Here is a 12,032-nt window from a genome sequence, read left to right as displayed (position 1 = left end):
GATTCCTGGTAAGTGAAGATATGAGCCAGTCATCCAGGTATGGGAACACTCACAACACCACTGTCCGAGATGAACAGCAAACATTGCCATACACTTGGTGAACAGCCATGGGGCTGTGGTGAGACCAAAAAAACAGGGCTCTGAACTAGAAATGACTGGCTCCCAGAAGCAAGGAAACCTTCCGTAAAGCCTGTCCATCTTTACATGCTAGTATGCATCCTGAAGATCAATTGAGCACATCCAATCACCCTTTCTCAGCAGTGGATGAATGGACTTTACAGTGACAATCCACAACTTCGTTTGTTTCTTGTACTTGTTCAGATGGCGGATGTCCAAGATGGGCCATCAAGCTCAAGGCCACTCTGTGCCAGTCGATTCAGAAAAGTAGTCAGGGTCAATGAAGACCAGGTCTTTGGATCTGGCATATACAAACCCTGTGAAGCGCTTGGATCCAACAGCGCTGAGTCTGAAATTCAGATAAGGGAAAGAGTAATAATATGATGAGGGGAGGGGACCATGGCCATGGTTCCAACTATAGTAGGAGCCAGGAGAACCCCCAACTGGATCTGGGCCCTGAGGAACTTCTTCATCATTCTACCCACATCCACTTGGAAAAGGTTCATGGAAGAGATGAAACAGTGGAGGAGGTGGTTCTAGAAGAATGATGGAATATTCTTTCCTGTACAAACAGGCATTGCAATCTGAACAAAACTGGCTCTGGGAAAAAATGCAGTCGCAGCAAAGGAGAGCTGCCAGATCCAATGAAGATAGGATCAGAAGCTTATGTCAAGCATGTGGTCTTCAACAGAGATGGACCTGAGGAATTATCCAGCAACTGTTTCTTGGATTCCTTGGATTTCATCTTTTGGCTTGTCGCCACTCTTCTCATCCCTGGACTTGTCAAAGGTTTTTCTGGCAGAAGGGAAAACAGTAGAAGCAGCAGAGTGAGGAACGTATGCTTCAACAGAGGCAGGGAGGAGGGCCTTTAAACCCAATTTATTTCTCCTTTCAGTAATTACTCTAGTGCCAAAGGCATTACAAACAGGGCACTGCTCATAAACATGAGCAGCCCCTAAACATTAAACATACACTTGGCATGTGCATCCAAATTTGGAATTTTATGGCCACAGTCCATGCATTTTTTAAAACCTGATAGCTTATCAGCCATGCCAACAACAGTCTACACAATCGCCTAAAAAAGAAAAAAAAAAAAAGTCAACAGTCAGCAACCACAAAACACTGGATGGGGGAAAAAACTTCCCAAAGCACTACTAATCAGAAAACACTACCACTAATAGACTAGATGACAGAGAAAATTTGCCAAAAGGTGAACACAGAAAAGTAAATCTAAAGTTTTTTTTTTTGGGGGGGGGGGGGGTAAGCAGGACAATAAGATAAAAATGGCAAATATAGAACCCACAAGTATAGCAAAACAGAAAAAAAAAATAGCTTTGACTTAGCTGAACCCAAGCCTAAGCAATAGAGATTGCATTCACAGTAAATAAGATCTGAGGTAACTCTCCACTTGTAGTGGGTTATGAGTAAGGGTAGGAGCCTAGCTTTGGATCAAAAGTTTTGGTGTGGCCGAAGTCGGAGCTGAGACTGATCTCATAACCCATCCACTGAGGAATGGGTGAAAAAAACATCAGATACAAAGTTTGGCCATTGTTATCACTACTTTAGGTAGACCATGACTATCAAGGAATACCTGTTCATAACAAAACCGTGTTAGGTTACAGCCTCTGCACTGCTGGATCCCAAAAAGCAGTTAAAGTAGTGCGTTTACAAATGAATAAAAGATTAGCATGACTTCCTTCAAAAAAGTAAGGAGACTACAATTTCTGCTGACCAGTGTCAGTCTTAAAAGCAAGGAATAGAATTGCCTGTGATACAAAATTTGTGATTAAGTATACTTATAGGTTCATACGTAGGTACTAGGCTATTGGCCCAAGGGCCTACGTAAGCCTAGCCAACAAGGTTCCTGGCTTACTTCACCCAAGAAAGTTATTTTCCTGTGCCACTGTCGAGCAGACACACAGAAGTGATCCCCGGGGTGTATTTCCTAATTCCCATCCACTCATCAAGATTTTTCTTGAACAGCGCTAATGAAGAACTTTGCTTGACAAAGATGGGTAGCCTGTTCCAGAGTATGGGAAGTCTCTGGGACAGGAATCTATCCCACCAGCATGTCCTGTGTACTGTAGTGACAAGGTTTAGGTCCCTAGAGCGTGTAGCTCGGAGGGATTGGGATTTCTTTAGGTGTAGCATGTCCAACAGCTCTGGGTTTGACATAGCTTTATATGTTAGGCAGAGATCACCTCGGAGTAGGCGATATGCTACGGAGTAAAGCTGCAGTTTTTTGAGGCGGTCAGTGTAGGGCATTTGTTTGAGGCCAGTGATCCTCTTTGTGAGGTACTTTTGTGGCCTTTCCAGCTGCTGCTGATGTCTTGTGAGGTACATTCCAAAATGGACAATGTACTCTATATTGGGTCTAATGAGTGTCGAGTAGAGGGGAACAATGACCTCTTTTTTCCTGGATGAGAACCCTTTTATGATGAGGTGTGCCACATAGAAGGACTTCCTGACTACTGTGGCGATGTGACTATCAAAGGAGAGACTACTGTCCACCTGGGTCCCAAGGTCTCTTATCACACATTCGGTGTTAAGTAGAATGCTGCTTATGTGGTAGTTCATGGGTACAGAGTTTTTACCAAAGTGGATGACACTGCACTTTTTGGCATTGAGCTTGAGGCCATGGCTCTGACACCAGGCATCTGTCTCAGCGAGGCCCTTCTGTAGGATGTCCACATCATTTGGGGACTTGACTATGGCTCCTAGTTTGCAGTCATCTGCGAACTTCGTTAGCCAGAGGCCTTCTGTGTTAGCCTGTACTTCAGAGAAGTAGATACCAAACAGGAGAGGTCCCAGAATGGAACCATGTGGTACTCCACTTGTCACTGCTTTGAGGTCAGATTTGGAGTCTGCAACTTTTACAGTGTGGGTTCTGTCAGTGAGCCAGCTGGCAACCCATCTTGTGACGTACGGATTTATACCTAGTTTAGTGAGTTTAGCTATAATTCCAGAATGGGGGATGGTGTTGAAAGCCTTGGCGAAGTCAAGATAGGCTGTGTGAACCACCTTACCCTCATCTACAGCTTTGGTGACTGCCTCAAAGAAGTCGATCGAGTTCAGGAGGCATGATCTGCCTTTCACAAACCCGAACTGTGTGGGATCCAGAGTTTGGAGGTTACCAATGTCTTTGTTTATGAGTTCCATGATGATACGTTCCATGGCCTTGCAGACCAGGCTCATCAGGCTAATAGGTCGATATTTCCCAGGATCAGTGGTGGCTCCCCCTTTGTGGAGTGGGATAACTGTTGCTGTGCACCATTCAGTGGGCACAAAGCCTGATGCGAGGCTATTACTGAACATGGTGCTTAAGTGGGGAGCCAGTTCGTTTTGAAGTTCGTGTAAAACACAGCCTGGGATGTTGTCCGGTCCCATGGATGCTGTGTTTTTGGCTTTAGAGAGTGCAGCTTTTACCTGCATAGTTGTGATTACAGGGACTCTGCATTCTTCCTGTATAGATATAGGCCCTTTTGGGGGGGGGGGGGGGGTAAAGTTAGCACTGAACCTATCTGCCAGGATGTTGGCAATATCCGTTAGTTCTGTAATTTTCGTGCCTTTGTGCTGTAACTCAGAGCAGATCTGGGTGTTGCCATCGAGATTCTTGACATAGCTATAGAATGCTTTGTGGTTGTCCTTAGAACTAGTGGCGATTTTGTTTTTGTAGCTAGCTTTGGAGGATCTTATAAGGGATCTCAGCTTCTTACTGAGGCTGACCAGGGAGCTCCTCCACTCATGGGATTTGTACTCTCTTTTGCAACGGTTTCTTCCTTCTGTTGTATAGTTTGTTTATGGCAGGGGACCACCAAATTGGTTTCCTTTTTTTGGAGGATAGCGTCTTGGTTCTGTTTGGGATAGCACGATCCATGCACTCGTGTAAGTGCTTATAGAGTGCATTTGTGTAGGATTCAGCAATTGTAACTGTATTGCCCATCTGAATGGGTGTCATGAAGATCACCATTTCTGTCTTAAGAAGCATGAAGTTGGCTTTGGAGAAAATTTTTACCGTGGTTTCCTTAATGGGGGTGGGGGTGGGATATGGATATCAAGGGTGATTAGCTTATGGTCGGATCGGACTGGTTCAGAGATTTATCTGAGGTTAGCTTCACTGTAATAATAAGGAAGGACTAGTTCCATCTGAATAAAATATCAGTAGCATTTATGTAAGATATTATTTACAATTACTCATCCAGTTGTCTAGGTTTGCTTTATAGGTTTTTTAGGGAGGCACTCTGCTTGATGTGCACAGGTGGTCTATTACAAAGGTGACAGTAGTACCGGGGAAAAAATATCATTACAGCAGGTACTACTGATCTTACAGTGAAGTTTATGTCCTTGGAGCAGTATTAATTTGAGCTATTTATCTACAAAGGTAAACAAGTAAGGAGTCTTTCACAGCACAAAACACTTGCCATAACACATTGAGGACAAGAAAAGAGATTTTAGTCTGCCAAGGTAGCTTAAGTGGCTTAAGCCAAAGATTAGCAGTAAATCGTTCAAGTTATACACAGTACTTAGACCAGAACATTCAAAAGGAGGCACTGTATTCGATAATGGGTTTCATGACGGAGGAGTAAAAGGGGTCAAGGACAATCCTGAAGTTATAAGAGATGCCACGACAGATAAGTTCTGCAAAACAGAAGAACTTTCTGATCACACCCTTGGCATGGTGGTTGAAAGAAAGCTCTATGTTAATCATGAGTGCCAAGGTCATTAATGATGGGGTCTACCATAAAAGAAACACTAGTGATATGATTAAAAAGGGATCTGGAGGCTTACCAAAGGTAGCTACGCCACTTATTAATATTTAGGGTCCGTCCATGATTAGCATATAGGCAAAGGCTGGAAAATCTGTGAATCATAAGGAACTTTGACCACTGGTCTAATTTACAGTTGTCTTTGAACTTTATTAAGCAATAGATCTTGGATACCACATTTTATCTGTAAGAAGTAAATGCTAAACAGGACAGAACCCATGACCAAAGCCCGGGGAACACTGCCAATACTGTTTTTACTGTTAAAGGAAACGCCCCAATGAGTACTTACCCTACATCTGTTTAATCAGTAAGCCAATTACCTATCCAGTGGAAAACATCAGGGTTAACACTCATAGACTACAGTGTTTGCTTATGATGCCTGCATAAGGAATGGTGTTGAAGTTGAAGGTTTTAACAAGGTCAACATAGGCAGTACAGACAGTTTGTTTTTTTCTTTAAAGCTTCCTTGACCTTGTCAAATAAAATTAAAAAGATGAGCATACAGACTTCAAACAGAGGGCTTTTAAAAGATTTTGAAGTTAACAATGGATTCATCAAATGTATATGGCTTTGCAAGGACCCAGGGCTGAGAAAAACTTTTAAGCAAAGCATTTTCCAAACTTGTCCACAAATGCTTCTGTCACAGCAAGTGTTATAGAAGACCCATACCACTCAATACCTAGCAATTCAAAGCATCTCTTCTGGACATCTGGTAACTGCTCCCTATTTAAAACGCTCAATGAAGAGTTAAAGAGTGTTGCTGAAAGAATGTCCTTGGATGATGAACGTATGGTACTGATATCCCAGTCATCCAAATCAAAGCCCAAGGGTGAGATGATCTGGTCCGGTAGGATGCATTCTCTCCGTCTCATTCTTATTATAAAAATTTTCAAGGGAAACAGCACTCTTTCTGGGCTGCCACCTTTCCAGCCCTAATTTAGAACAAAGTCTGGGTCATGACTAAGGCAAGGTGGCTTACTTTAACTCAGCAAAATATTCCTTTGCACATTTTCTATTATCAAAAATAGAAGATAGAGCCTACATGCCTGTGTAATGCGCATCCATACAAGTGATGTGTTAGTCTTGCACATTTGCTGGGACTGTACTTTGTCCCAAACCAAAACAAGCTGATCATCCTCAGTTGCCAAGATAACTCATTCATTACACTCTGATACATCCACTACAACAGTGTGGAACAATAAACAATGATTCAGCGTGTATGGAGAAGGGGAATCCCTGATGGGCTTTCTAATTCAGACCAACGTGTGAATACTTGCTAATCAGGTATCAAGCTATAGTGCACTTGTGGTTTATTTATTCATTTAACATTTAATACCCAAGTGCGTGACCTGATCCTAGGACATTCTCAATCACAACCTGAGCCACAGGGCAAAAACGTTATATATAAAAGCTAAACAGACTATTGTACATACAGTTTTATACATAGTTTTTTTCCTAGAAAAAATGAATCTGGGGTCTAGAAAGAAGTAGCTTTCTCAGTCCTCTAATCCCACTACCAATCTCTTAATGACAACAGGGGGCTAGGAATGGAACAGCACCTGCACCTACAAACTTTATTACTAGGAGACACTGACCAGGTGTACAATAGTAATAATAAGGATGTATTTCATAACCAGGTAAGCCCACTGAGCACAAAGTACTCTTTTTTTAGGGGAGACCTTCAAATAATGCGGTCACACAGTAGACAAATGGGCTAAAGGAATCAAATCTTGTATCATAGGTACTACAGCTCACAGCCTTAACCCACTGTACCACCTTGCCAGACATAATCCAGAATCACCACAATCAAAGACAATGAAGTACCTTGGCAATATCCTTTGTCAAGTCACTGCAATCTCAACTGTTAGTCCCATGTGGTTTACTACACTAAATTAGCTTTTGGCATGTTTATGAACTTTCAGGGACTTCTTATGCTTCCCACTTGTTTCCTGGGGCAACCTAACTCTAGAACTACGGTCACTTGTGGAGGGGATGGATAATCTCCTGTATAAGACCACTAATTCTCAGTGTTCTACAAAGACCTTCAACTTTCTAGCCTTTCTCAAAAGCATTTTACAATAATCACAATTTACTATATCATTATCTCCTCTTGGGTAAAGTAAGATGTTGCAAATCTGCTCCCTATACAAATAGCTAGTGATTTTTTTCTGGGTTTGTGAACATCATTAGTCTACTAACAAGTACCAGGAAAAGTAAAGTATGACTGACATGATACAGCTGGAAGCAAGTATAACTTAGACAAACAACATACAGCAAGAACAGAGAAACATGAGAAGCCAACACCATGGACTAGAGTGATAAAGCCCGTGTTCGATTAGTAGCTTGAGCATCTGAGGCAATGGCAGCCGAAGGATGGGTATGCCCATCCCAGAGGACTGTGCGCATTCGGGTGCACTTCATATTTTATCCCTAGTGGAGGCTGCAGGCAAGCAGGAGGGCCTTTGCTCAAGAGCGGGAACAGCAGGAGGACAATGGCTGAATCACCAGGAGGAGGATGATACATACCAAAATGTCCACATTGCACATCTAGTCCCTGAATGTACAAGTATGTGCAGGATAGTTACGGCATAAAGCAAAAACACTCCTTGGCAGCAATATGATGCTACCTTCCAGTGCCTTGATCTCCTCATCAGCTTGCAGCACTGGTTAAAATTGGTAAACCCTTTGGCTTAGTTTCAAGGGTTCTTTAATAGCAATTTAATCTTTTCTATACGGCATCCTGCAGGAGGAACTGCAGAATATGCATAAAGGCTTGAAGCCAGAGCCTTAAGGAAATGTTTTAATAAAGCTCAGTTTAGCTTAAGAAAAAATCTTGTAAACCTTAGATATGAACAATGTTCCCAAAAACTGCATTGTTTGAGCTAGCTGCAGAGTTGCCTTGTTTGGTGTCACACCTGACTGCTTGAACAGAAAACTATAGCTGACTGATATAAACAAATTGGAGCTTCTGTTTCTAATAACATGTCATCCAAGATATGAATTTGTTGAGACCTTAGGAAGGGAAACACAACACCAGGTAAACCTTTTGTTTCTGTAGAAAGTCCAGAAGGGAGAACTTTAACTGGAAATGGAAGTCTGCTACTTTAAATATGCAGTAATGCTTGTCAATAAGATGGACAGGAATGTGGAAACAGGTCCTCTCATTTCTGAATCTCAACACAAACCAGTTAAGGTCTAAAATGTCTCACACATTTTAGCTCATCCTTAGTAAGAGAAAAATTATAATATAATCCTTTCCCTTTCTGACAAATCCAAACCCACAAAATTGCTGGTTTCTTTAACAGGTAAAAGGACAGATTCAATGATAATTACATTTGATGTAGAGAAGTTTGAGAAATCAGGCAAGGAATAGCAATCTGCATAAATGTTAGAGTATCCAGTGGAAACTATTTGCAGAATCCACGTATCTGCATTGATCAGCTTCCATGTGTGTAAAAACTATTTAAACTCCCTTTGGATAGACCAGCAGTTGTTGGATGGGGGGTGGTATTATGCCATTGACTTTTCAGTTTTGCTGCAATCTTCAACAAGGTGTCACTCACTTCTTGCTTCATTATACCTGTGGTGGTGGTTGTAGTCCATATCTTTTAAAGAAGGGTCTCTGGAAACACTTCTAGTATACTGGGTATGATGCATTAAGCAGCTGAATGACTACGATTTTGAATTAGCTTATTCTGACATCAAATGGGTGGGGCAAAATCTTTAACTAAGCAGCCTTCTATATCTGGTTACTACTGTCATAGACATCTTATCAGTATCACAAGCACACTCAGTCATATCTGTTCCTGTCTGCTGTGGAAGTCAATGTCTCCAAATTCTCCTAGAGTCTGCAGTTTTTAAGAGCTGAAAAGTATATTGGATATGGACCAGAGGGGAAGCCAAGTATTTAATGATGACTTAAAAAGTTACCAGCTTTAACACACAAATTAGCCGATGCAAAAACTCTTCTCCAAAATCTATACAATGCCTGTGATAATGTGTCAGATGTAACTGAAGATAAATATTCTGGGTTGGATTGACTTTTTGTATTCAGAGATAGCCCTAACACTGTTATTTTACACAAAGACATGCAGTACTGTATCAGGCTGTCTCAATGGCTGTGCTATATGCGAATGAGGCAGTCCAAGAGAGCAGAATATGTTAATTAGCCACGTGACCCTCTTTTCCAGTACCACCTCCAGGAAAGCATCTACTCATCAAGCAATGCAACAAATCACTTAGCCATGTAGACCAACACAAACATGTCATGGTAGTGAACACAGCCAAAAAGCTGTGTTCATCCACCATGGTAGAGATAAGTGCTGAGGAGTTTAGTGGTAAGATAGGGTGGGGGTGTCTGCAAGGGGCTGCATGTGTAAGTGTATGAGTGAGTGTATATCTGCCTGGGAGGTGGCAGTAGAGGGGTGCTGATGAGTTATGTTAGGGGTGTGTTTGTGGATGAATGGGTGAGTGTGCGAGTGAATACCACTGGTAGTCAGCAGGATGTTCCGTGTGTGTGTGTTGGATGGGGTGACAGTTATACTTCCATACATCCCTAGATTAACAAACAGAGCCTTCAACATTGGGTAGGGAGGAACCATTAGCCACCAGGGATAATTCTCTCGTGTCTTAAAGCATTTTAAGAACACAGGGATGGAGGGACAGTAGACAGCAGAGTAACACTAATGTTTCATGCCTTAAAGGCACAGTAACAGTACAGGGATTTGGGGTGGGGAAAATACCAGGCACTAGGGATACTCAAAATGGCATTATGTAAAGGCACAGTAAAGAAAAGGTGCAAGGAAACACTAGACACCATAGAACCATAAAGTGACTTAAAACACACTAAGAAGACTTCAAACTCTGTACCCTCCCCACCTCCCATAGAGGATATCAGTCTATTCAATGCACCACTACTCAACACCAGGAATGTTTTTAAAAATATAATTAAAAATAAAATGAATAGGAGGAAAAGGGATTTAAATCATGTACCCTTGTCACAAAAACTACAATTGGCTGCTGCACTAACTGATAAAGGAGGGGGTTAGGGGATGTGTACAGAGAGGGCACCATAGAGCCTTTTGCTAAGGCACTATTTTTCCTAAGGCTGGCCCTGCTTGTCACCCCCACCCCTACTGGTCTACTTTCAACCTCCACCCCCAGGTAGTCTCTTCAAATTGTGCTCCCCCTTTATAAATTCTTGCATCTACCACTGACATTTATGTATAGGAGATTGAAATGTGATTTTTCATTATGTAGATACTGTTTGTCAGAAGAATGAATGAAGAGAAAATAACCAAACAAGATGAATAAAATACTATTTAGGATGCATATACATAAAACAAAGAATACACTATAAAATATATCATACTTATTAAGGGCCTTTCCCCCCACACCTCCTGTCCATCTAGCCTCCCCCAAATTAACTTCAGCCTATTTGTTCCTTACAGTAGTTGTCAATTCCCAGATCAACAGGGGTGAGAGGTGTCTAGAAAGAGCATCACTTAGAAAACCATGAGGGTTGTTAGTGCCATCACTGGTGTCCCAGGTATGACAGCGTTTCTATATGTTCTAACCCCTTCATCACATCAGGGGTCACTACTTCTTCACCTAAGCAACTGTATGCTCCTTCCTGTGCACTTGCTCAGTGAAGGCTACTGTCATATGGGCAGTAACTGGGAGCCATTACTGAATCTCCAAATGATGTGGATACTCTACAAAAGGGCCTTACAGAAACAGATGATTGGTGCCAGAGCCATGGGCTCAAGCTCAATGCCAAGAAATGTACAGTTATCCCCTTTGGGAAAAAAACATGTACCCATGAATTGCCACATAGGTGGCAGTACACTAAACACCGAAAGTGTGATAAGAGACTTAGGGACACAGGTGGACAGTGGTCTCACCTTCGATAACCACATCGCCACAACAATCAGGAAATCCTTCTATGTGGCATACCTCATCACTAAGGGCTTTTCATCCAGAAAAAAGGAGGTCATTGCCCCACTGTACTCATCCCTCATTAGACCCATTATAGAATACAACTCCCCATTTGGTATGTACCTCTGAAGACACCTGCAACAACTGGAAAGGCCGCAGAAATACTTCACTAAAAGAAACACAGGCCTAAAGCAGATGCCCTATGCTGACTGCCTTAAAAATCTCCAGCTATACTCTGTCGCATATCGTCTACTCAGAGGCGAAGAGGTGACCTCTGCTTAACATACAAGGTCATGTCAAACCCAGAGCTGTTGGACATGCTACACTTAAATAAATCCCAATCCCTCAGAGCCACATGTTCCAGGGATATAAACCTTGTCATCACAATAAACAAAACATGCTGAAGGGAAAGGTTCTTGACCCTCAGACTCTGGAATAGACTGTCCATACATGTCAAGCAGAGAGCCTCTTTGGCCCTCTTCAAAAGGAACCTTGACGATTGGATGGGAGAAAGGAAATTCACACCGGGGATCATGTCAGTTGCCCTGCTAGACAGGGGGTCCAGGAAGTAAATAGTGTGGGAAGAAATAGCCAGGGAATTGTTATGGCTAGGCTTGTATAGGCCATAGGGCCGATAGCCTAGTACCAACCTATGAACCTATATGGCAGCTTAGTGAACCAGACACAGATTCAATGTACTGTCCCCTTCCTGCGAAGGCTTACAGAGCATGTGGAGGGCTCTGTCCACTCCCCTCCCCCATAAATGGGCTTACTATGCCTCCTTACCAGCTCCATCAAGCTGCCAAACCGCTAATCGAACATGGACCCCTGGGCAGTAGTCACAATTTTATCCTTCTGGCTACCAAAGTTGGCTGTGCATGCCATTAACTGTAACTTCAATGTGAAATTTTTTATATAGTAAAATATTTGATTAGTATTTCAAATATTCAATACTTACCTGCAATTCTTTCTTTTTCTGAAAGAACACATTTCTTCGAAACTGTAATGAAGGTTCATCTAACCAAAAAAAAAGCACAAAAAGGAAAACAAGACATCACAAGTAAGAAAGTAAGCATTTTCAGCTTTTATACAGCTACAGTTACGATTTACTGCAAAATAAATGAGTTATTTACTTCCATAACAATAGTTCTGGATAAGTATTAGTGGCAGCTTGAAGCATTAAACTTCCCTATGCTATTCAGACCTTTACAC

The 12,032-nt window shown here is 42.1% G+C and overlaps 1 protein-coding gene across 1 annotated transcript in view; it reads right to left on the bottom strand.

Moving 5' to 3' along the window:
- The window catches only part of FRMD8 (FERM domain containing 8), a 1,254,366-nt gene that overhangs the window by 780,761 nt on the left and 461,573 nt on the right, over positions 1-12,032 (bottom strand). The window contains exon 5 of the mRNA XM_044075785.1: positions 11,779-11,837. Coding sequence (XP_043931720.1) covers positions 11,779-11,837 — 59 coding nt within the window. The remainder of the gene's footprint in view (positions 1-11,778; positions 11,838-12,032) is intronic.

Source organism: Protopterus annectens, chromosome 6.part1 (genome assembly GCF_019279795.1).
Source record: "Protopterus annectens isolate FY-2018-M chromosome 6.part1, PAN1.0, whole genome shotgun sequence".
In the NCBI taxonomy this organism is placed as follows: Eukaryota; Metazoa; Chordata; order Ceratodontiformes; family Protopteridae; genus Protopterus; species Protopterus annectens.
Note: the sequence above shows the minus strand (reverse complement) of the source record. Positions and strands in the feature narration are given on the sequence as shown.